The following is a 26240-nucleotide window of genomic DNA, read 5'->3' on the forward strand; positions in this document are numbered from 1 at the left end:
TAATTCCACTTTCCAGAAATAATCCATCCTGATAATTCAGTTGTATATTCCTTCAGACTTTTTTTATATGCATGTATTGACATACACAGGTTATTTTCATGCAGAAATGGCATCACGGTCCACTTAACGTGATGATGAAGTTTTGCACCTTGCCTTTTATTTTTCTCCGCTAGTATATGTTGGAGATCTTTCCATGTTTGAACCATAGATCTTTTATCATTTTAACGGCCCTGTAGTATTCCTTGGAATATATGTAACATAATTTATCAAGTGGCTAGGATTCCCCAAGCTTCTCCAAATATTAGTCATTTTATTGAGGTCTGAGATTAGATAGATCTGTGTGCTGGGATCTGGGACCTATGAGATCCCCCTACCCCACCCTAACTACCCTCTATTCCTAATTGCACCGCATCACTCATCCTTGCACCAGATTCCAGAGAGAAATAATACGTACAGGGCATGCACCGGGCAAATGCATATTGCCTATTACTAATTGGCTTTTGCTCTGAACCCCACAAAGTTTCCTGGTCCGCAAGTCTGGACCATGTGGAGCCCTCTTTTTGCCTGAGAGGACTCCTTTCTCCCTCTCCCTGAGTTTCTCACCCCCTCGGGAAGGTAAGGAAGGGTCAGTCCAAGGAAAATCATGTTGAGGAAAACAAGAACTGAAAGGGGATTTCTCTTTAAGGTCTAAATCTTTGCATACCTCCTTGATTATTCCATTAAAATACATTCCTAGGCGTGAAACTGCTGGGTCAAAGAGGATGTTAGTGTTTAACGTTTTTGATACATAATGTCCAATTGTCAAAAGGTGTCATCAACTTTTAAACCTACTAGCAATGTACGAGACTGCTTGCTTCCCAGTGTCCTCATCAGTGCTGGCTATTGCCTTTGAAAAAAGTGGCCAATGCTAGCCAGGCTCAGAGTGGTTTGCAATCAGAATACATGGTCCAGCAATCCAAAATAATATCAGAATACTCAAGTTCTTTACGTCCATTTCTCAAACACCACAAAAGGGACTGATACCCAGACCACAGCTATACTTTTAAAATTCCTCTTTCCTTTTGTCAACACAAATAATCCATAATCAATCTATAAATCAAAATTGGGGTGAGTTTATTATGAGCCAAATTTGAGGACCATATAGCCCAGGGCTTTCCTTCCCCAAGGAAGGGGTTATATACAGAGGGGTTATATACCATCAAAGAGCACATATCACATATGATTGCAATGTCCCTTTTACAAGTCATGAGATTGCCCCGTCAGCACAGTGATTGATGGACACAGCAGGTATCAGGTCTGCTGTCTTGGATGGGCACAGCAGGTAGCAGGTCTGTTGTCTCAAGCTGGGTGGTCACAGGATGAGTGCAGCAATTAAATCCTAGCCTAGGGAGAAATGCTTATCCTTAAGGAAATGCCAATGTGGGGGAAGTTGCATCTTAAGGGCATTTGTTCTTGTCTTTGGGACATGGTAAATGCTCAAAGCAGACATACAATGCATGTTCAAAGGCCAAGTCAGGCCCTTTTGGAAAAACAAGGTCAGGCCGAATTAGTTTTACACCAAATGTCTTCCTCATATGCTCCAATATATCCTATTGCTTGCCGTTTATTTATGACTTTCCCATCCCACATCCTTCACACACTACCAGTCCCTGTGCCATTGTCTTCAGCAGCTCTTCCCCCAATCCCTCCCTATTCCCTGTCTCCTGAGGAGCATTTCCTCCTCCTCCTTCCTGTCATCCAGCTCTAGTATGTGTGTGTGCGTGTGTGTATGTGACCTCCCAGTCCTGTCCATTCTCGGATTCTCCATCACAAACACCCCAAAGAGCTGCACTGGCAGGGAAGGACACTGGTCAGATGGTGGGGAGAGTACAAAACCACACAGGCAAACTCCTTCGATGGGTGGGGAGGGGAAAGCTTTAATCATTTTATCTGGTTACCTTAGAGTGGTCAACCATGGGCTCCTTGAAGATTGGGTGGGATGTATTGGTCTAGTGGCCCTCGAACTGGGGGCTTAGCACATAGCAGGGACTTAATAAACATTGGTTCAATGAACACAGGAGCACTGAGAAATGATCAACAATTCTCTCTTGGGGGTAGAAAGAGACATTTTCAGAGATGTTTGACCTAGGCCTGCAAGCAAGAAGTTTATCTTGGGGCAACAACAAGGACATCTCTTCCTCTGAAGGGGGTACTTAAGGATGGGGGAAGTCAAAGATGAGGGAGGGTGGAGAGAAGATGGAGGGAATTCCACCTCTTGCCTTTATTTTTCTCTATGGAAAAGGAGAATTGGAGTACAGAATGGGGAAGAGCAAAGTTTCAGAAAAGCCATGGGGGAGTGGGAGGAGTCCAGGGACAAAGAGAACAATTGCTGGGCAGTGGTGAGGGCTCAGATAAGGGTGGAGCAATGATTTGTGGACTTGGTCTTTGCAGAGCCTCAGGTGGTTGGGTTACAATAGGGATTGGGGATCCATCATTTATTCAACAAGGAGAAAATGAACAGGCCAAGGGAATGCAGGAGTTCCTAACACTGAGGAATGAATGCGGTAAGCATTAGACGGTGAGAACAAAGGCAGAAAAGCAGGTTCTGTTTGGAGAGGGGGGAGCTGGAATTTAAGATTTCACGTGGACCAGTTGTGTGACCCTGGGGTTGCATGGCTGAGGTGTGGGGCAAGGTCATGGAGATGAAGATGTCCAGGGTAGGAGAGGAAGAGAATTTCTCTACCCACTGGGTCCTTCTGGCTGGGCTACAAATTAAATTGACGTGAGACAGAATAACAGGAGAAAATCAAACAAAGCTCTATAACATGTATACATGGGAGAGACCCAGGAAAAGTGGGTAACCCAGCCATCTGGCTGAGGTTGTCATCTTAAACAGCGTCTTCGACTAAAGACAAAGGAGGATGCTGGGGGTAGCCAATTGGGGCTTCAAAGAGGAGCAAGGCAATTCACATGGAAATGGAAAAGCAAATGTTTGGTAAACAGAACTTTAGTAAGGATGGGCTTAGCAAGGACCCTCCCAGTCTACAGATACTGAGAGTTATCTATGGTGATGGCCCATCCTGGGGACAGGTCTTTTATCTTAAATTCTTTTAGGCAGTTAGGGGGGAGGCCAAAGTTCCTTTCAGAGTCTTTTGTTAAAAAGAATCAAACCAAGGCAAAGAGACACATTATAGGGTGGCCAATTCTGATTCTCCACACCAGGACCTGAGGCCAGGTTGGCCTTGAGGATGTTAAAGCCTCCCAGAATCCAGGGCGTCACTGTGACCCACGTGACAGCCGCCCAGGATTGGTTGACAGTGAAGCATAGTTGAGAAGATGGCGGCCCAGCGAGAACCTCATCCGAGTAGGTCTGTACACACAGCGGCAGGAGGGCCATGAGGAGCAAGGGGAGCGCGAACCCTTCCTCTTGTCTGGACAAAGACAGAGGGGATGTGGGGCAGGGGACAAAGTCTGGGTGGTGTGCAGGCTCCATCTCTGCACCACCAGTGGAGTACAGGCAGGGTTGGCTTTTTAGAAGCGGCGCGCAGCTCCGGACACTAACTTGTCCTGCGACCCCTCTCTGGAGCGTTTCCTAATACGATCAAACGAGCGGGCTCGAGTGTTAGCGTTTCTTTGATTCATGGGAATCAGGGAGGACCGAAGGCAGGGCAAAAATGGCGGAGGGGGGAAGCCAGGCCTTGAACGGCGGGGCAAGCCCAGGCGAGGCCGGCTGGTGGCGTCGCGCGTCACCATGGCGACGGGACGCGCGCCCGGAAGTGGGCGGAGCCTCGGGCGGGGCGGGGCCTGTCTGTGACGCCGGGGGCTGGGTCTAAATGGCGAAACCCGAGAGGCTCCCGGGGGGGTTTGAACTGGCCAATGGGCGAGCTGCCGACCGGCTGTCGGAAAAGGAGGCGGAAGAGGGGAGGAGCCGCCGCGGGAGCCGGACTGCATCCGCCGCGGCGTCTCCATGGCACGACCCTGGCCTCCGACTTCAACGACTTCATAAGGAGGCGTTTCTGGGCGCAGCCGTGTCGCTCCTGGTGAGAGGCCGCCGGCAGGCGGGACCCAGCGCGCTCCGGGGCGCCCCGCGGCCGCCGCCGGGCCCGGTCCCACGGGCAGGATGGCCCCCGCCGGGGTCGCTGGGTCCCGCTGCCCCCCCGGGCGCCCCCGCCTCCAGCCCCCGGCGCGCTCGGCCCGCTCCCGTCAGAACCTGGCCCCCTGCCCCGCCCCCCGGCGCGGGCCTTCTCCTCCTCCCGCTAACGGGCGGGCCGGCCGCCTCCCTCCTCACCTGGCCAGCGGCAGGGCTCCGCTCCCGCCTCCGCTGCCCTCCGGCAGGGCTCCGCCCTTCTCTCTATGGGCAGAAACTGGGCCCCTCCTGCCCGCTGGTGGGTGGTCGCCCCTTCTCCCCGCCGACGGAGACTGGCCCCGCGCCGTCTTGCCCGCGGTGGGCGTCGCCCCGTCCGCCTCTCCTTCCCCGCGGGCCTCGCACGGCAGTTATTTGCCCGCTCCTCGCAGGCAGCGCCGTCCCCCGGGGACCGCCTCCGGGACGCCCGACCCCGCTGGAGCCGGTTCACCCGTCCAGGGGGCCTTACCGGGGGTCCCGCCCCGCTCCCTGCACCGCCCGGCGTCTAACCCGCTCTAACTCGGATACTAAACCCCAGCGGCCGCTGCCGCGCCCGGGAGAATTTTCCCTCCGCGGTCGGGGGTACCGGCTCGCGGCCGAGCGCCCTTTCGCCCTGTAGCCTCCGCTCCTCCCTCCTTCAAATACTATTGGTCCTCTCCGGGTACCTATTCTGCCAGGAACGCCCCTTCTCCTAGGAGACACTTGCCTGGCCCCGCCCCGAATATCCCCCCAGCACCGTGCGCTGGGTCCGGCCCTTTGGGGCCCGCTTGGGGCCTAGCGGTTCTCTCCCGCCCTCCACGCACGCCAGCCTGCACCGCAGGTTTTCCCCCTGGTGGCCACCCACCTTCCCTCCCGGGTGGGGCCGGGCGTGGTGGTCGTTTCCCTCGAAGTTCCGCCCCCCGTCCCTCTCTGGGGATGGGAGCTCCCACCGCGCCCCCCACTCGCTGCCCCGCAGGTTGCTCAGCCTCTCCTATCTCCCCCCACTTTGGCAGGACAGTTGCTGTGCGACTTGGACAGTAGAGGAGCGCCTCCCAAGTTTTCATCCACCTGCCACCCCCAAAGCTTCCACCCTCCTCCCCTCAGGACGTTTGATGCCGGGCCCCTGAGATTCTCATTGACAAGCCCCTCTGGGTCCCCCTGAGCAGAGCCTGCTGACCCAATTGCCCACCTTTGCGGCTTTGATGCCTAGCCATGTCTGCCTCATCCTCAGGCGGCTCCCCCAGGTACTGCCAATGTGGGGGGCGCCTGTGCCATAGGGCAGGGAAAGGTGGTCAGGGGCCCCCAGACCAGGCTCGCTGAAGGCTCCTCTTTTCAGCTTCCCTGTTCAGTGTACTGAAAGTCGGGACCAAGACATTTAAAAATCACTTTTAAAGGGAAGGAGGAAAAATGCATGCACACAATCCCAGCTCGGCCTCTCCCTCCCTAGGTTCCCCATTTCCTTGTTTTCTGCTTATAATTTTCTGGTAGCAATCAGAGTCACCATTCTCTTCTCAATGGAGTACGAGGCTCAGATCCTTTTTGAAAGGAGGCCAGGTGTAAATAAATTACAATGATACAGGAGGTGGATGTGGCAGTTAGCAAGATGTTGGTGGAATCCAGGTGGTTTGATGGGAAGCCCACTGAGGGAGAGAGATTTCCCAAATCTATTGGCTTAAAGTGAACAGAAATGCTCTAAGTGAGGAGGGAAAAAAATCTTGTCTACTCAGATTTGGTGTTCCTTGAGTAAATGATTATAATGTAGGACTCAATAAATATTTTTTTCTTTTTTATCAAGGTGTCATTTACATACAGCAAAATGCATGCTAAAGTGCCCAAGAATATTTATGTTGCATTGTTTTCCCCAAGTATTTGTGGGGAGGGCGAGGTCATATTTTGGAGCTGTTAGGAGGCAGTGGGATGGATCAAATGAACTTTCCAAGTCCCTTCTCATCCTGGACATCTTGGATGTACTCCTGCCAAATTCTGGAGATTAAACTTTTGCTGTATTTGCAAATCTGGTGATGGGACTATTTATGTATAAGCAAGATGATTTACGCATGGTAAAAACAAAAACAAAAATAACCCTGCTTCTTAGGAGCTTAGAGGGTAGCAAGTGGAATATTTTGGGAAATAATAATTTTTCATCCTTTTCATTCAATATTTGACTGTTAATTTTATGAATTTGAGTCAAAGGGACTTTGTTTCTGAGCCTAGTGCTCTGTCTTTTTATGTCAGTCATTCACCGAGCATTCCCCCGGGGCCTCCTCTGCTCCAGGCCCGATCCTGGGCACTTTCACCCTTGGCCAAACGAGTACCTTGGCTGTTGCTCACGCGCTGCCTGTTTTTTGTCACCTTACAGATAGGATGACAGTTGGGCTTTTCAGCAAAAGGTCACAATACGTGTGATGCGATGGCAGGTTAAAAGGCCAGCCCTGTGAATGCCTGTTACCCCCTTTTTCCATCCCACTGCCGAGCACACCATGTGTATTTGGTGTAAAGGGAGCCAAGCGATTCCAGACTGGTTCTCCTAGCCGTGAACTTGTTAGCCACCATATGTAGTGTGTAATTTCGGGAGATCTAGTAGAAGAGCCCTAGTTTTCTGCTTGTAATCTGGTTCTTGTGCCTGGGTGCAGGTTTCCATCGTGTGGGAAGAACGGAGTAACAAGTCTCACGCAGAAAAAGGTCTTGAGGACACCCTGTGGAGCACCCAGCGTGACTGTGACGGTAGGTGACATGCTCATGGAGCAGCCTTCAGGTCTGCAGCACTGCCAAAATGCTTCTGCACACCTTTTCCAGGAGCTGCCGTACCCTGCTGGCACCACTGTGGCCCAGCGCTGTGCTAGCGGATCCTGCTGATTGATTTGGGTTTTTTTTTTAACCTGTGATAAGGCTGCCGTGTATGAGGAGGTTGTCTTAAGCTAATCCTTCCAGAAAATTCCAAAAATCCTTAGAACAGATTTTCCAAAAAAAAAAAAAAGAACAAGAAAGTAAAAAGAAGAATGCAGAGGGGATAGGAGCTGGTGTGGGCAAGGGGTAGCTAGCTAGGGTTTTGCCCTGATTCTATTTTCTTTAGAATTTCTACAACCTTCTCATCTCGGCATTTCCTCCAGCTTTCTGTTTTCATCGTCTTTTACCTGCCTGCTGCCTGATTGATTTTGCACCCTAACCATTTTGTGTTTTTCTCGTGCTAATCCACATGCCCAGTTCACATTCCAGTGTAGAGGGATTCACCTGCTTTCCGGCTTTGCTACGCTAAAATCTAAGGAGGAGCGATGCATTCCAGCAGGCTTGGAGGGAGATTCAGCTCTGAGGACGCTGGGGCATGGGTTTGGGCTCTTTTGTGGAACCGGCGGGTCTTGCCCCTCTCTTGAGTGGTCCTGGATCTCCCCAGTGGTCTTCAGCTGGGATCTCTGAGGAGCCTGCTGAATGGCACTCCTGCCTTGGTGCCTGCCTGCATGTCAGTAGTTGGTAGCTGTCCTGCTCGCTTGGTGGCTAGGCTTTCAGTGGCCCCCAGAGGCTGTGAGCTCTGTTTTTTATGCCCAGTTTACTCATCCACAGATCAACCTTTTTTGTGTTGTCCTCCCCCGCCTGCCAGAAGCGAACCATGAAGGACCGCTCTTCAACTCCCCCCTTACATGTTCACGTGGATGAGAACACTCCTGTCCACGTCCACATAAAAAAACTCCCGAAACCATCAGCGACCAACAGCCAGGTAGGAGCATGCCAGTGGGACAAGGCGAAGGCTGCGGAGCTGGGTGACACCTCCCAGCTCAGCCTCCTCGAGCTTCTAACTCCAAAAGTTTGAGAGAAAAACACACTCGTTTTCAGAGGTCAGTTGCCTGGTTAGAAGGTAGGCAGGACTGTCATCCAGAAATAGCGGCAGTAGCCTTAGTCAGAAGAGGCTCCCCAACAGAGTTGAAAGTGGATGCCACCACAGTGATGCCACGGCCCGCTATGTGGGAAGTGACCCTGCGTTTGTCCCTTTCCACAGAAATCTCATAAGCGCGGAATGAAAGGGGACACCGTGAATGTGCGGCGGAGTGTCCGGGTGAAAACCAAGGTACCTTGGATGCCCCCTGGAAAATCATCCACCCGGCATGTGGGATGCAAGTGGGAGGTAGGCTCACTCCTGTTCAGGCTCTTCTTCTCGGACTGGTCAGGTTCTAGCAGGCCTCAAACTCGGTACAATTCAGGGTCAGCTGTAGCTATTAGAGACATCCCAGTAGGTCCTGTTGACTGAGCGCCTTGCTAAACCCTGAAAGTGTGTGCCTTTCCTTGAGTCCTTACAACACTGCCATGTGGTAGGTCCTGCCTGCCCAACGTAGAGATGAGGAAACCCAGGCCTGGAGAGAGGAAGTCTCCCGGAGGAAGTCACAGAGCTGGAGCTAGGACTCAGGGTGTCTCCTTCTAGAGGCTCTACTTTTAGCCTCTCTGATTTGTATGCGAGGAACCACATGTCTTTTCCCACGTAACTGTGTTAGTATCTGAAGCACAATTTAAAAAAATATATACCAGTATAAAAAAATATATACATATCCAAGAAAGCATCGCCTTTTTTGAGGTAGTCCCTGTAAAAGACCATGGCTGTATTCCATAGATGTCATCAAAACCACTTTCGGAACCATCTCCTGGGGAATAATTGCCGTCAGTATTAGTTGTCAAGGTGCCGAGAGGATGGTTGTCATTTTTTAGCCACACTTCATCATGTTTTGCTTGTCCCTCCAACCGTCCATCTATCCATCCATGCAGTAATTCATGCAGCATACATTTATTGGGACTTGTGCCAGACCCAGACGCTGCTGGGCATTGTAGCTACAGCTGCAAACCGGCAGGCTTGCCCTCCTGTGTTATAGTCTAGTCAATTGCAATGCAAAAACTCAGTGATAAGACAAGGCTTTTGGCCGTGTTAGACAGAGATCTCATTATTGGGACAAGTAAAGGACTTGAGACTGTTTTAAGATGATGATGCCTGATCTGTTTTGAAAGATTCAGTCTTTTTCTTATAGTTTATTACTTTTAAAATTAGAAATAAAAAATAAAAATAATTACTCTGAAGTTTATAGTCATACTTCATGGTTTCAACTCCCTGGTTTACCAGTTTATCCCTAAGAGACAAAGGGAGTATGGGGTATATGGAGTGTTCTAGGGAATAAAGGAAGAGTGTTCTGACCAGTGTGTGTGTGTATATATATATAAAGTACAGAAAAGATGGGAATTAAAATGCCATCTTACATTTTTTACTACGTGTACCTCACTAATAGTGATATGTGAATTATAAATAACTATATTTTAAAGACAAAAACAACAAGCTATCATTTTTGTTGAAAGGATTACAAAGATCTCGTGTTGGCAAGCACATGGAGTATCAACGAACCTTTTTAGACAGTTTTGAGAGGATTGTGAAACTGATTCAACCATTCTGGAGGCAGTTTGGCAGTATCTAAATGTTGATTCTAGGGCCGGCCCCATGGCTTAGTGGTTAAGTACGCGCGCTCCGCTGCTGGCGGCCCGGGTTCGGATCCCGGGCGTGCACCGACACACCACTTCTCTGGCCATGCTGGGGCCGCGTCCCACATACAGCAACTAGAAGGATGTGCAGCTGTGACATGCAACTATCTGCTGGAGCTTTGGGGGAAAAACAAATAAATAAAATTATAAAAAATAAATAAATGAATAAATAAATGTTGATTCTATAGTTTTACATCTAGTAATTGATTTTATAGTTTTATACTTAGCAATTTATCCTAAAAATGTCACAGAAGAGTACAAGGATCCTATATAAAGACATTTGTAATAGGAAAAAAACTGGAAGCAACCTAAATGTCTATCGGGAGGGTATTGGTTAAATTATGATACATCCATACAATGGAACACCATGCAACCATTACAAAGATCGACGTAGGTAGGTATACATGATAATGAAGCATGGTGCTGCACGGTATGTAGAGTTCAGCCCTATTTGCACAAAAGGGGTATCTATGTCCATGTGTGTATGCATATGTTTGTATATGCATAACATTTTCTGGGAGGATATACAAGAAGTGATAAGCAGTGATTACCTTTGAGATGTGGGGGGCTTTATTTTTTATGGCCTGCTTGAAATTCTGTGTAACAAGCATACTATATTTTGTAATTAAAAATGCTTTTTAAACAAATGAAAAGACTTGGTAGTTTTCAAAGTATACATAAAAGATGTGCTGCTATGGAAATTGACTTCCCTGTTAACATGGGTTGCTAGGAGCTATGGTCCCATCTGGAAAGCTCAATGCCCCCTTCCAGTCCTGGGGCCACAGAATCCTAGAACTGGAGAGGCCCGGAGAGGTGACTTGTCTCTCAGATAGTAGCTGTCTTTCATGCTGCCCTCTTAGGCCAGCCCCTTTCCACTTCCCAGTGGCCCTTCGCGTTTCTGGGAAGCCCCAGCTTGACCCTCTCCATTATGGACAAGAGAGAAAGACCCTGGGAGGAGGAAATTTGGGGTGAGCTAGATGTGGGCCAGAATTTGGACCCAGAAGCTGCTGGGTGCATGTGGGGATTCTTGTTTGATTTTTTTCTTTAGTATATAAGATTGTTTTGGGGAGAAAGAGGGTCTGAGTTTTCTCTCTAACCTGTTGTTAAAAGTGACCTATTTTTATTACAGAAAGTTGAAAATATAGAAAAATAATCACCTGTAATTCTACTCTAATCTGGCTGCTATTAAGTTGTTTTTTTTTTTTTTAATTTTTATTTATTTTCCCCCAAAGCCCCAGTAGGTAGTTGTACATCATAGTTTCACATCCTTCTAGTTGCTGTATGTGGGACGCGGCCTCAGCATGGCCGGAGAAGCAGTGCGTCGGTGCGCGCCCGGGATCCGAACCCGGGCTGCCAGCAGCGGAGCGCGCGCACTTAACCGCTAAGCCACGGGGCCGGCCCCTATTAAGTTTTTTTTTAACATTTTATTTATTTATTTATTTATTTTTTGTGTGTGTGAGGAAGGTCAGCCCTGAGCTAACATCCATGCTAATCCTCCTCCTTTTTTGCTGAGGAAGACCGGCTCTGAGCTAACATCTATTGCCAATCCTTCTCCTTTTTTTTTCCCCAAAGCCCCAGTAGATAGTTGTATGTCACAGTTGCACATCCTTCTAGTTGCTGTATGTGGGACGCGGCCTCAGCATGGCCGGACAAGTGGTGCATCGGTGCACGCCTGGGATCCGAACCCGGGCTACCAGTAGCAGAGCGCGCACACTTAACTGCTAAGCCACGGGGCCGGCCCCTGCTATTAAGTTTTTTTTTTTTTTTTGATTTTTATTGATATTTTAATGGTTTCTAACATTGTGAAATTTTGGGTTGTACATTTTTGTTTGTCCATCACCCCATATATGACTCCCTTCACCCCTTGTGCCCACCCCCCACCCCCACTTCCCGGGTAACCACAGTCCAGTTTTCTCTGTCCATGTGTTGGTTTATATTCCACATATGAGTGAGATCATACAGTGTTTGTCTTTCTCTTTCTGGCTTATTTCACTTAACATAATACGCTCCAGGCCCATCCATGTTGTTGCAAATGGAACGATTTTGTCTTTTTTTATGGCTGAGTAGTATTCCATTGTATATATATACCACATTTTCTTAATCCAATCGTCAGTCGAGGGACACTTAGGTTGCTTCCACTTCCTGGCTATGGTGAATAATGCTGCAATGAACATAGGGGTGCATAAGCCTCTTTGGATTGTTGATTTCAGGTGCGTTGGATAGATTCCCAGTAGTGGGATGGCTGGATCATAGGGCATCTCTATTTTTAATTCTTTGAGGAATCTCCATACCGTTTTCCATAGAGGCTGCACCAATTTGCATTCCCACCAGCTGTGTATGAGGGTTCCTGTTTCTCCACATCCTCTCCAACATTTGTTGTTTTTTGTCTTGGTGATTATAGCCATTCTAACGGGCGTGAGGTGGTATCTTAGTGTTGTTTTGATTTGCATTTCCCTGATGATTAGTGATGTTGAGCATCTTTTCATGTGCCTATTGGCCATCTGTATATCTTCCTTGGAGAAGTGTCTGTTCATTTCCTCTGCCCATTTTTTGATCGGGTTGTTTGTTTTTTTGTTGTTCAATTGTGTGAGTTCTTTATATATTATGGAGATCAACCCCTTGTCAGATGTATGTTTTGCAAATATTCTCTCCCAGCTGGTTGGTTGTTTGTTCATCTTGATTCTGATTTCATTTGTCTTATAAAAGCTCTTTAGTCTGATAAAGTCCCACTTGTTTATTTTTTCTTTAGTTTCCCTAGTCTGGGTAGGCATGTCATCCGAAAAGATTCCTTTAAACCCAATGTCAAATAGTGTGTTGCCTATATTTTCTTCTATGAGTTTTATAGTTTCAGGTCTCACCTTCAGGTCTTTGATCCATTTTGAGTTAATTTTTGTGAATGGCGATAGCACATGGTCCACTTTCATTCTTTTGCATGTGGATGTCCAGTTTTCCCAACACCATTTATTGAAGAGACTTTCCTTTCTCCATTGCGTGTCCTTAGCACCTTTGTCGAAAATTAGCTGTCCGTATATGTGTGGTTTTATTTCTGGGCTTTCAATTCTGTTCCATTGATCTGTGTGTCTGTTTTTGTACCAGTACCATGCTGTTTTGATTACTATTGCTTTGTAGTATGTTTTGAAGTCAGGAATTGTGATGCCTCCTGCTTTGTTCTTTTTCTTTAGGATTTCTTTAGCTATTCGGGGTCTTTTGTTGCCCCATATAAATTTTAGTATTCTTTTTTCTATTTCTGTGAAGAATGTCATTGGGATTCTGATTGGGATTGCATTGAATCTGTAGATTGCTTTAGGTAATATAGACATTTTAACTATGTTTATTCTTCCAATCCACGTGCATGGGATATCTTTCCATTTCTTTATGTCATCGTGGATTTCCCTCAATAATGTCTTGTAGTTCTCATTGTATAGGTCCTTCACCTCCTTGGTAAGATTTATTCCTAGGTATTTTATTCTTTTTGATGCAATTGTAAATGGTATTATCTTTTTGAGCTCTCTTTCTGTTAGTTCATTATTAGCATATAGAAATGCAACTGATTTTTGTAGATTGATTTTGTACCCTGCAACTTTGCTGTAGTTGTTGATTGTTTCTAACAGTTTTCCAACAGATTCTTTAGGGTTTTCTATATATACAATCATGTCATCTGCAAATAGTGAGAGTTTCACTTCTTCGTTACCTATTTGGATTCCTTTTATTCCTTTTTCTTGCCTAATTGCTCTGGCCAAAACCTCCAGTACTATGTTGAACAGGAGTGGTGAGAGTGGGCAGCCCTGCCTCGTTCCTGTTCTCAGAGGAATGGCTTTCAGTCTTTCCCCGTTGAGTATGATGTTAGCTGTGGGTTTGTCATATATGGCCTTTATTATGTTGAGGTACTTTCCTTCTATTCCCATTTTATTGAGAGTTTTTATCATAAATGGATGTTGTATCTTGTCAAATGCCTTCTCTGCGTCTATTGAGATGATCATGTGGTTTTTATTCTTTGTTTTGTTGATGTGATGTATCACGTTGATTGATTTGCGGATGTTGAACCATCCCTGCGTCTCTGGTATAAATCCCACTTGATCATGGTGTATGATCTTTTTAATATATTGTTGTATTCGGTTTGCCAATATTTTGTTGAGGATTTTTGCATCAATGTTCATCAGCGATATTGGCCTGTAATTTTCTTTCTTTGTATTGTCTTTGTCTGGTTTCGGTATCAGGGTGATGTTGGCCTCATAGAATGATTCAGGAAGTGTTCCATCTTCCTCTATTTTTTGGAATAGTTTGAGGAGGATGGGTATTAAATCTTCTTTGAATGTTTGGTAAAATTCACTGGAGAAGCCATCTGGTCCTGGACTTTTATTTTTTGGGAGGTTTTTGATTACTATTTCAATCTCTTTACTTGTGATTGGTCTATTCAGATTCTCCATTTCTTCTTGGTTCAATTTTGGGAGGTTGTATAAGTCTAAGAATTTATCCATTTCTTCTAGATTGTCCAATTTGTTGGCATATAATTTCTCATAGTATTCTCTTATAATCCTCTGTATTTCCATGGTATCCGTTGTAATTTCTCCTCTTTCATTTCTAATTTTATTTACTTGAGCCTTTTCTCTTTTTTTCTTAGTTAGCCTGGCTAAGGGTTTGTCTATTTTGTTTATCTTCTCGAAGAACCAACTCTTTGTTTCATTAATCCTTTCTACTGTTTTTTTGGTCTCAATATCATTTATTTCTGCTCTGATTTTTATTATTTCTCTCCTTCTGCTGGCTTTGGGCTTTGTTTGTTCTTCTTTTTCTAGTTCTGTTAGGTGTAATTTAAGGTTGCCTATTAGGGCTTTTTCTTGTTTGTTAAGGTGGGCTTGTATCGCTATGAGTTTCCCTCTCAGGACCGCTTTTGCTGCGTCCCATATGGTTTGATATGGCATGTTATCATTTTCGTTTGTTTCCAGATAGTTTTTGATTTCTCTTTTAATTTCATCAATGATCCATTGGTTGTTCAGTAGCATGTTGTTTAATCTCCACATTTTTGTCACTTTCCCAGTTTTTTTTTGCTGGTTCATTTCCAGTTTCATAGCCTTATGGTCTGAAAAGATGCTTGTTATGATTTCAATCTTCTTAAATTTATTGAGGCTTGCTTTGTTTCCCAACATATGGTCTATCCTAGAGAATGTTCCATGCGCGCTTGAGAAGAATGTGTAGTCAGCTGTTTTTGGGTGGAGTGCTCTGTATATGTCTACTAGGTCCATCTCGTCCAGTTTTTCATTTAAGTCTAATATTTCTTTATTAACTTTTTGTCTGGATGATCTATCCATTGCTGTAAGTGGGGTGTTAAGATCCCCTACTATTATTGTGTTGTTGTTGATTTCTCCTTTTAGGTTTGTTAATAGTTGTTTTATGTACATTGGTGCTCCTATGTTGGGTGCATATATATTTATAAGTGATATGTCTTCTTGATGGAGTGTCCCTTTTATCATTATATATTTCCCTTCTTTGTCTTTCTTAACCTGTTTTATCTTGAAGTCTACTTTGTCTGATATGAGTATGGCAACACCTGCTTTCTTTTGTTTGCCATTAGCTTGGAGTATTGTCTTCCATCCTTTCACTCTGAGCCTGTGCTTGTCTTTAGTGCTAAGATGTGTTTCCTGAAGGCAGCATATTGTTGGGTCTTGCTTTTTAATCCATCCTGCCACTCTGTATCTTTTGATTGGAGAGTTCAATCCATTTACATTTAGGGTAATTATTGAAATATGAGGGTTGAATGTTGCTGTTGTGTCACTTATTTTCTGGTTCTTTTGCATTTCCTTTGTTTCTTGTCCCATTTGTTTTGGACTGCCAATTCAGTTTGGTTGTTCTGTCTTATGATTCTCCTAGTTTTCTCTTTGTTTATCATATGTGGTTTTAATTTGATTATTTGTTTAGTGGTTACCTTGAGGTTTGGGCGAAAAATCTTCTGTATGAGATAGTCCATTATCTGATAGCCTCCTATTTCCTTATACTAAGTCAATTCAGTCACTTTCCTCTTCCCCTTCTAAGTTGCTCTTGTTATACCTTATTCTATCTTGTGTTGTGGCTGTGTGTTTACAGTGATGAGGTTAAATTTATTTTTGGTGAATTTCTTCCTTTGATCTTTGAGTTTAGTATTTAAGTGGTTGCTAACCTATTCCGGTAAAGATCTACTATTTCTCTGATTTTGTCTACCTACTTTTCTCCTTACTCCAAGCTTTGTGTTCCCTTTCTCTTCTTGTTTTCAGGCCTGAGGGCCTTCTTGAGTATTTCTTGTAGTGGCGGTCTCGTGGCCATGAACTCCCTTAGCTTTTGTTTATCTGGGAGAGTTACTATTTCTCCATCGTATTTGAAGGATATTTTTGCTGGATAGAGTATTCTTGGCTGAAAGTTTTTGTCTTTTAGTATTTTGAATATATCATTCCAGTCTCTTCTAGCCTGAAAAGTTTCTGTTGAGAAATCCGCTGAGAGCCTGATGGGAGTTCCTTTGTACGTTATTTTTTGTTTTTGTCTAGCTGCCCTTAATATTGTTTCTTTGTCGTTGACCCTGGCTAGCCTTACCACTAGGTGTCGTGGTGAAGGCCTTTGTCTGTTAATATATATAGGAGTCCTGTTGGCTTCGCTTACTGGTATTTCCTGCTCCTTCCCCAGATTTGGGAAATTTTCAGCTATTATTTCCTTGAATAGGCTCTCTGTTCCTCTTTCCCTCTCCTCTCCCTCAGGAATACCTATAATTCTTATGTTACATTTTCTGATAGAGTCCGATATTTCTCGGAGTCTTTCTTCATTTCTTTTTAGTCTTAGTTCTCTCTCTTCTTCCATCTGGAGTATATCTGTATTCCTATCCTCTAAAGTACTAATTCTTTCCTCCATATTGTCAGCTCTGTTCTTTAAAGATTCCAGATTCTCCTTTATCTCCTCCATTGTGTTCTTCATCTCCATCAGCCCTGATAGGTTTTTCTTTATGATTTCAATCTCTTTTGTGAAGAAACTCCTAATCTCATTTAATTGTTTGTCTGTGTTGTCTCGTATTTCGTTGAGTGTTTTTATGATAGCTATTTTGAAATCTCTGTCATTTAGTTTATGGATTTCTGTGTCTTCGGGGTTGATTTCTGGGTGCTTGTCATTTTGTTTCTGGTCTGGTGATTTCATATATTTTTGCATTGTGGTTCCTGTGTTGGTTTTGATTTTCCTCATCCTGGAAGTCTCTGGTTGCAATTTCCACCTGCCGCCACTGTGTGGTGGTAAAGGGCTGTGTAGTCTAAGCCCCCTGCGCTCTGCCCCAGTTTTTCTGCTGCGATCCGCAGTTTTGTTTTGTTTTGTTTTGTTTCTTTTCCCCACTGCGATCCACGGGTCCAGTCCAGTTTATTCAGGTCTGCCTCGGACCGCTAGATCTGGTCGAGCTGCAGACTCCGGGTTGCGGGGAGGGGGGAGCTCTCTCTTTTGCCCTCTGGGTCCCTGACGTGGGAGGCTTCTCGTTTGCCCCTCTTTATCCGCTCTCTGGGTTGCTCAGATGTTGATGGTAGCCCTGTGGCTTCTCTGAGCCCTCTGTGCGGGAGTTTCCCACTGGCTGAGAGAGCCCGAAGAGCTACAGTTTCCCGCCGAGGGCCGCCCCTCCCCCCTCTCTGGGAGCCGCGCGGACCGGATCGCTGATCTGATGGGGAGGGAGCGGAGTTCTCCTTACCTCTCCCCACTTCCTCCGGGGGCCCAGCACGTTCCGCTCTCAGATGTGCGGCAGTGTGGATCCCTCCGCTCCAGCTTTTGACTGTCTGGGATTCCGTTGTTGGTCTGTGGCTGTTACTTTTGTTGTATTTTGTGGGGGAAGAATTCACGGGAAAGCTCACTCCGCCATGATGCTGACGTCACTCTCCTGCTATTAAGTTTTAAATAAGAGTTTTTGTTGACAAGTGCAGGAAAGTACACACATCAGAAGTGTGTTGCTTGATGTATTTTTATAAACTGAATGTACCTGTGTAACCATCACCCAGCTCATGAAACAACATCACCAGCTTCCCCAGAAGGTCTCTTCTGGTCCTGTTGCTGCCTCTACCATCCCTGAGGGTAACCACTGTCCTGAAACTACTACTATTTGGGTACATTTACTGTCACACTTTTCCCTATGCATAGTTTTGGGTTTTTTAAGATAGCATTGTAATCATCCTGTCTATATGTTTTCCTATTATCTTCGTTTTAAACATTAAAAATAACTTTTTTTCTTATAGAAGCAATGCATAGTCATTGTTGAAATAATAGAAAATCCAAATCAGCCCAAGGAAGAAAGTAAAAATCGCCTGTAATCCCACCACCCTGAGAAGACCCATGTAGCTTCTAGGGGCAAGCCTTCTGATCTTTTCTTATGAATAGACTCATTCTTTTGATTTTTTTTTTTCCTTTGGTGAGGAAGATTAACCCTGAGCTAACATCTGTTGCCAATCCTCCTCTTTTTTCTGAGGAAGATTGATCCTGGCCTAACATCCGTGCCCATCTTCCTCCACTTTATTTATACATGAGACATCTGCCACAGCGTGGCTTGGTGAGTGGTGTTTAGGTCTGTGCCCAGGATCCGAACCTGCGAACCCTGGGCTGCCAAAGTGGAGTGCACGAACTTAACCACTACACCACTGGGCTGGCCCCTCATTCTTTTGATTTTTGTAACAATGGGATCATATTTTACTTATCATTGTATGACATTCTTTTCAAACATATTTTGACTATATTTACATTGCACATTATTTTTTTAAGGCAGTATTCCATTGTGTGTATGTTTGTACCGTTACGTATTTAACCAATACTGCCTTGTCATACATTTCTCTCTATCCTTGCCTTGAACTTAAATATTCACATTCTTAGATATTCTTGATATATCCCTAGAAATAGAATTACTGGACAAAGGGCACATGGCATTTTTTAAATTGCGCCCTATGAGTCCTATTTGGTTGACATAATAGTTACACCCTCATTGAACCCTCCTTTTATTCCTGTTAACCATCATCTTCCCCTGGAAGTTGGCACAAAAGGTCAGCCACCTCAGCATAAGAGGAGCAAAGAACTGTACAAATCATGAGAAATAGCGATTACTTAATAATGCACCAGAATAAACTTAGAGAATGAGAGAGTCAAGTTCAATATATCAAAAACCCATGGAAACCTGGCCCCCAGCTTATAATATCTTTCTTTCTGGAGTCTTAAAAGCAAAATGTTATACAACTTTGCATAAACTTTTCTGAGGAGCACATGCATTTTAAAAAATGTATGTTTTTATGCTGATGTATTTAAATAAAGATTTTCCAGACATCATACTCTTCTCCCCCTAAATGATTCAGTATGCATTTCTAATAATATTTTCCTACATAACCAAAATAACAATGATCAGTTCTAAAAACTTCATTTCTTAATATCATATAATATCTGGTCCATATTCAAATTTCCTCACCTGTCCCTAAAATACCTTTTACGGCAAATTTGTGTCCCTTTGCAACTATACACTGTCGTGCATTCATATTCATTTAAAAGATTTTGACATATTTCACTTCTACCCTGGGTATTGAAAACATTTATTGCCCCAAACTTTTGACAATTTTGGGTACTATTACTATTTTTGCTAATTTGTTATATCCTTTACTTTAAACTTGACATTGCAACACAGGCTGTTTATTTCTGTTAGAAAATCTTCCAAAACCTCATTTAAACATGGGCAGTTGATGTGCCATCAAGAAGGTGCAGTGTGTTCTTCCTCCCAGGGTGCCTGGGGTTGGTCTTCTAGCAGTTTTAGCTCTTCCTGCCCCCAGTGCACAGCCAGGTGTGGTGGAACTGATGGTGGCAGTTTTGCCTTATGAGTTCATGTCTCTCTCCCTCCTCTATGTCAGAATCCACCTCATTGCCTGGAGATCACACCACCCTCTTCAGAAAAGCTGGTCTCAGTGATGCGGTTAAGTGACCTCTCTACAGAAGATGACGACTCGGGTCACTGTAAAATGAACCGTTATGATAAGAAGATTGACAGTCTAATGAATGCGGTTGGTTGTCTCAAGTCTGAGGTGAGGGAGGTTGGGGGGCTGGGACAGCTAGTGCCCCGAGGACGTGCGGGACTTTCCAGGTGGGTTCCTGGTGGACACTTCCTTCTGGCTGCTTCTCTGCAGGGCTCCCCACCTTCTGAGCAGGCTGCCCAGGGCTTCGGATGCCCCCAGGGAGGTAGCGGGCAACCTGGGATGCCCTCACCATCCAGCACTTAGCCCTGGCCTGCCCCTGATCTTGCCTGGTGCTCTATATGGATGGCCTGGTTTGATTTTTCACAACAGTAAATGAAGCTGGTGGTATTATTGTCCCCATTTTGGAGATGAAGTGACTGGGACACTGGGGACTCTGCTTTCCATTTTACACAAAAGTTTAAAAAAAAACAAAGCCCCAAAGAGGTGAAGGAAGTTTGTTTTCAGTCGCTGTGTCTTTGGGTGGGATGTGGAGATGGAACTGGAAACAACCTGGAAGTCCAAAGCCCCACCTAGGAAGTTGGCAGAGCTGGCGTGACATCCAAGTTTTGACCGCTAACGTGGCCTGTGTCCTTAATCTTCCACCCTGCACTGGGGGCCCTCGGGCCCTCCTGGAGAGCCTGGGGCTGGCTGCCTGGCAACAGTCCCTCCTTTCTCCATAGCCTGCAGTGCAGGCGCCTTTCTGTGAGATCCCTCCTCCTACAGTGTGCAGCTGAACCATGGTTTGTATCCTAATCTGTCCCCAACCAGCAAGTCACTCAGGCTCTCTGTACTCGGTTTCCTCAGAATGAGGAAATGAGAGGGATAATATCTGCCCAGCGTGTCTCTGTGACGATTAACTGAGATTGTGCCCAGAAAGACCTAAGTCCGTATGTAGCTCTCAATCAGAGGTGCCCTTGATTTGGTCCAAAGCAGTGGGCTGAGTGATGTGGCAGAAAGGAGGAGCCTCCCGTCAGTGGCCCCTGCTTCCGTGCCCCCACACAGGTCAAGATGCAGAAGGGAGAGCGCCAGATGGCCAAAAGGTTCCTGGAGGAGCGCAAGGAGGAGCTGGAGGAGGTGGCCCACGAGCTGGCCGAGACTGAGCATGAGAACACGGTGCTGAGGCACAACATCGAGCGCATCAAGGAGGAGAAGGACTTGACCATGTAAGCTGGCCCTGCCCGAAGTGTTGTCCCTCCTGGAGGCTGCCCCAAGCCCTGGGGATGGAAAGCAGTGGAGGAGGCAGGCCCAGGCACTGTCCCTGGATGACAGTCTAGCCCAGGTCACAGCTGTTCAGCACGGTCACACAGTCAGTTACCTGATGGCATTGGGTTCACAGTGTGAGGGAAGAGGAGGAGCCCACTGAGTGCGGTGTGGGGAGGGCTCAGGCAGGTGGGTGCCGGGGAAGAAAGCATGCTAGGGAGCGGGAACACCTTGTATGAAGGCCCCAGGGTGGGGGCACTTTGTGACTGAGAAGTGGAAAGCAGGCCAGAGTGAGGAGAGAGGATGAGCAGAGGGCAGGGGGTGCCACAGAGGTTGGCAGGGGCCAGCTCTTAGCGTCCACTTTGAGGAGTTTGCATTGAGGGCAGTTGGGAGCCATGGAAGGGTTTTCACAGCAGAGAATAATGTGACCAGACTTGGCTCGTGTGGAGAGTGGATGGGAGGGCTCAAAAGCGGATCCAGAGATGGTGGTTCGGAGACCGTGGCAGTGGCCGGGGGCAGACGTGATGCTAGTGGCTGTCTGAGAGACAAGCAGGGCTACAGGTGGCGTATCACCTGGTGTAGAAGCCCTGCTCTGGTGCCCAGGTGTCCTTCCAGAGGGCCGCTTGGGCCAGAAGGGCCGTCCTCTCCCCTCCCCCACTGTTCCCTGGCCAAATGAGGCTTGCAGGGCATTGTGAGGCGAGCCTCGGAGCTCCGGGCAGGCAGGGGCCTGGGAGGGCTCACAGAGCCCTGTTCTCTCTGGCCCCAGGCTTCAGAAGAAACACCTCCAGCAGGAGAAGGAGTGCCTCATGTCCAAGCTGGTGGAGGCTGAAATGGATGGGGCTGCTGCTGCCAAGCAAGTCATGGCCTTGAAGGACACCATCGGGAAGCTGAAGACGGTAGGTGGCAGGCAGAACAGCCCAGCCCTGGACTGGGCCCAGAGAGGGGCAGCTGCAAGCCTGGGGGGGCGGGTCTTTACGCAGTCATCAGGCTGACTTTATGACATCTCCGGGCCGCGGGAGGGCACACTTAACTCCTCAGCCCCCACCCCCACTCTCATTTCTGAGGCCTAACCCTCGAGGATGGCCTCTGGTGGCCAGGGCCTCTGAGGAGACCTCATCATGGTCTCTTGGGATCACAGTGAGTTGAGGCATGCATCTGAATCCTGCAAGTATCAGCTACCAGCTGTCCTCCTCCTGCTGCGCCTCCTCCAAGAAGCCTGCCCTAACTGCACTCGCCCACACTGAGCTCCCCAGTCCCTTTCCCTACTTTTCACTCTCAGCAGGCTCAGCTCCTGCCCATCCTTCCACCTCCAGGAAGCCTGCCTTTGACCCCTCTGGCCCTATACACAGCCCAGCTCTTCTAGCCTGAGCCTCCTGACACCAGCATCTCTTAAGTCTCCCACGGGGTCTGCCTCTCCTGGCTCCTGCCTTCTCCCCCTGTACCTTGTAAGACTGCCTGCTGTCTTCCAGGAGAAACAAATGACCTGCACGGACATCAACACTCTGACGAGGCAGAAGGAACTTCTCCTGCAGAAGCTGAGCACATTCGAGGAGACCAACCGCACCCTCCGAGACCTGCTGAGGGAACAGCACTGCAAAGAGGTGAGCTCCTGGCCGCGGCCCCACCCCTGGGCACTGGGACTCAGCTCCACCCCTCTAGCACCGCATGCCCCTCCTCTCTGAGCTTCAGTCTGCTCGTCTGTCAATAGAAGATACCATTGGTGCCTGACCTGAGAGGGCTGTAGAAAGATTTAAAATCATTCACGTGAAGTGCTGGGACCTGGTAGATGAGTGCTGTGTTAGTTGTTGAAGCTGGACCTGGCAGCACAGGAAGGACCTTGGAAGTCAGGAGAAGGGCAGTGGGGAGTCAGGGAGGGGTTCAGCCCGTTCCAGGGGTCGTGCAGCAAAGCGGGAGAGTATTAGACCTGGGATTGGTGAAGCAGAAGAATGACTAATGGCTGGTGGACACAAATTGTATGGTATCACGTTGTTTTCCTAAAAGATGGTCTCTGAAATATATTTTATGTTAGTGATTGATTCTGGAAAGCCTGACAATATAAACAGTTGTCTTCCTGTTTGATTCAAACCAAAGGGATATCAGGAATCTCAAAATTCCCGTGCTGATGAAATGACACTTTTCTTAGTTTGCCATCTTTTTCTTTTTCCAACATTGTCAACTTGTTTTTATTTTTAAAAATTAACATTTAGGGGCCGGCCCTGTGGCTTAGTGGTTGGGTGCACGCGCTCCGCTACTGGCGGCCGAGGTTCGGATCCTGGGCGTGCACTGGCGCACCGCTTGTCCGGCCGTGCTGGGGTGGAGTCCCACAAGCAGCAACTGGCAGGATGTGCAACTATGACATGCGGCTGTCTACTGGGGCTTTGGGGAGAAAAGGGGAAAGAATGGAGGAGGATTGGCAATGGATGTTGGCTCAGGGCCCGTCTTCCTCAGCAAAAAGAGGAGGATTGGCATGGATGTTAGCTCAGGGCTAATCTTCCTCACACACACACAAAAAAATTAACATTTAAAATAAGTAATATAAAGTGTTATACTCACTGTCCAGCTTTCCAAACAAACCCTTGTCCACAGAGTGAAATCCCTTTTGTGTCTCCTTTGGTGATAACCACATCTCCCTCTAGTCAGAGGGAACTGTTATCTTGAATCTAATTGTTTTCATCACTTACATATGTATCCCTAAGCAACATATAGTATTGTTTAGCATGTTTTCTTTTTTTTTTTGTGAAGAAGATCAGCCCTGAGCTAACATCCGATGCCAGTCCTCTTCTTTTTGCTGAGGAAGATTGGCCCTGGGCTAACATCCATGCCCATCTTCCTCTACTTTATATGGGACGCCGCCACAGCATGGCTCGACACGCAGCGCGTCGGTGCGCGCCCGGGATCTGAACCCGCGAACCGGGGCTGCCGCAGCAGAGCACACACACTGAACCGCTTGTGCCACCAGGCGGGCCCCAGCATGTTTTCAAAGTTTACATAAATGATACTGTTCCATATGTATTCTTCTTTTTTTTTTTTTTTTTAATGTTATCTATTTTATTGGTCAATCATCAGCTTTTGTTTTTATTTTATTTATTTATTTATTTATTTTTGTGAGGAAGATTAGCCCTGAGCTAACATCCATGCCCGTCTTCCTCCACTTTATGTGGGACGGACGCCGCCACAGCATTGCCTGACAAGTGGTGCGTCGGTGTGCGCCCAGGATCCGAACCCAGGCTGCCAGCAACAGAGCACGCACACTTAACTGCTATGCCACGGGGCTGGCCCCCTATATGTATTCTTCTGACTTTTCTTTTTTCACTCAATTATGAGATCTTTGTCCATTTTCTATCCTTGAGGCCTAAGGTAATTGATTTTCACTGCTGTATTCCATTTCTTGACAATACCACAATTTATTTATCCATTCTTCTATTGATGGAGACATATTTTCAGTTGTTTGCTATTACAAGCAGTGTTACTTTGAGCATTCATGTACACTCTCCTGGTGTACTTGAGAGTTTCTAGAATATATTTGTATGACTTTTACTAGTTATAGCTAAATTATTCTCTTAAAATAGTTATACTTTGTCGTTTCTAGCCTGGTGTTGTTCTTTTTTTTTTTGTGAGGAAGATTGACCCTGAGGTAACATCTGCCAATCCTCCTCTTTTTGTTTGCTGAGGAAGACTGGCCCTGGGCTAACATCCACGCCCATCTTCCTCTACTTTATATGGGACGCCATCACAGCATGGCTTGACAAGCGGTGCATTGGTGCACGCCCAGGATCCGAACTGGCAAACCCTGGGCCGCCGCAGTGGAGAGCCCACACTTACCCGCTTGCGCCATCGGGCCGGGCCCTAGCCTGGTGTTCTTGAGTGGGTGATTTTTACCTCTCTGGCCCTCAGTTTTCCCACCTATAAAATGGGAATAGCATTTTCCGCATGAGATTGTGTGAGAATTAGAGAATTAGAGATGAGGCAGGGACGAGGGATATGCATATTGCCTGGCACGTGATAGGTGCTTGGTCAGTGGTGGTGCTCCTGCTGTTTGTCCTGGGAATGGAGCCTTAGAAAACATCTTTTTACTCAGTTTTTTTCCGTTTGGATTCTAAGCTTCTACCATCCTGGAATCCCAGAATCTCTGATTGGAGGAGAAGGGCAGCTAATTTGAACTGCCACCCCCAGCAGGTGTTCCCTGTTTGGTGCAGGCTCTCATCTTCTGCTGCCCATGTGGCACTTGGGGCCACACTGCCATCTCGGTGCTTACTAGGGAGCGCTCGGTGTTGAGGGGACTGCTCTGGCTCTGGAGTCAGCTGGTTTAGGGCCCAGCTCTGCCATTTCAAGCTGTGTGATCACGGGCAGCTCACCTCACTTCTCCCAGCCTCGATCTCCTGATCTGTAAAATGGGGTGGGGATAATGCATGGCTCCTTAGAGTGGGGGCTTTGGTGACATTGTGTGTTAGTTTGTGTGGTGTCCCTGGAGGCTCGGAAGGCATGGCATAATGGGCAGTGAGGGCAGCGTCAGGCTCTGGGTCCCTGGCCTAGGCTTTCCTCCAGTGTTCTTTGCCTCTTCTTATTGCTAGAGAAACCACAATGCTGGCCTCTTTCAGTTCCTAGGTCCCCAGGAAACTTTGGGACCAAAGAGGCCTTTTCTCTTGGCTTGTGAAGGGGACCTGTGGGACTAAGAGGGAAAGGGCTGGTGAGCCTCCTTCTAGGAACACTTTGTTCTGGTGCCTGGGAAGAACAGAGATGGTTCACAAAGAGACATCCCAGTGGGAAATGGGCAAGGATATGAGCAGGCAGTTGGGGAAGAAGAAACTCAAATGGCTAATAAACATGAGCAATTAGAGAAATGCAAATTACAACAGCAGGAGTCGTGCTGGCAAAGGCTGGCACCAGGCAGAGGTTGGCTGCTGCCCGGTGCTCTCATGTCCTGCTTGTGGCTGTGGGAATCGGTGCAGGCATTTTGCAGGACATTTCAGCCACAAATGACAAACCTTCTGGCCCAGTCATTCCTCCTCTTGGTATCAACCTAGAGACACACTTTGCACATGCCCAGCAATGTACATGTCCATTGCTGCAGTGTTTGCAGTTGGAAACCCTGAGAACAACCTCATTGCCCAGAGGTTGTGGGAAGAGGTTAAAAATGCAATGGCATGTGAGAAACAGAAAGCGGCTTAGCGGTTGCTGGGGGCGGAGGGGAGGGGAAAATGGAGACCAACTGCTTGACAGGTTCAGGGTTTCCTTTGGGGTGATGAAAATGTTCTGGAACTAGATAGTAGTGATGGTTGCACAATATTGTGAATGTTCTATATGCCGCTGAATTGTACACTTAAAAATGGTCAAAATGCAAGGTTTGTATTATAAATATTTTACAATTTAAAAAAATTAGTAATGTAATATGCCAAAAACCATTGACTTGTACATTCTAAATGGGTGACCTGTATGGTATCTGAATTTATATTTCAATAAAGCTGTTTTAAAAAAATCAAGTTTTA

General features: G+C 46.7%; 1 protein-coding gene across 1 annotated transcript in view; it reads left to right on the forward strand.

The window, feature by feature from the left end:
• The first annotated feature begins 3840 nt into the window (after positions 1-3840).
• The window catches only part of ODF2 (outer dense fiber of sperm tails 2), a 36849-nt gene continuing 14449 nt past the window's right edge, over positions 3841-26240 (forward strand). Inside the window, 8 exon segments of the mRNA XM_058524189.1 lie at positions 3841-4019; positions 6715-6805; positions 7677-7793; positions 8073-8141; positions 19453-19623; positions 20557-20717; positions 21521-21650; positions 22224-22355. Coding sequence (XP_058380172.1) covers positions 3856-4019; positions 6715-6805; positions 7677-7793; positions 8073-8141; positions 19453-19623; positions 20557-20717; positions 21521-21650; positions 22224-22355 — 1035 coding nt within the window. The 5' untranslated portion in view covers positions 3841-3855.

This window comes from Diceros bicornis, chromosome 28 (genome assembly GCF_020826845.1).
Source record: "Diceros bicornis minor isolate mBicDic1 chromosome 28, mDicBic1.mat.cur, whole genome shotgun sequence".
NCBI lineage: Eukaryota > Metazoa > Chordata > Mammalia > Perissodactyla > Rhinocerotidae > Diceros > Diceros bicornis.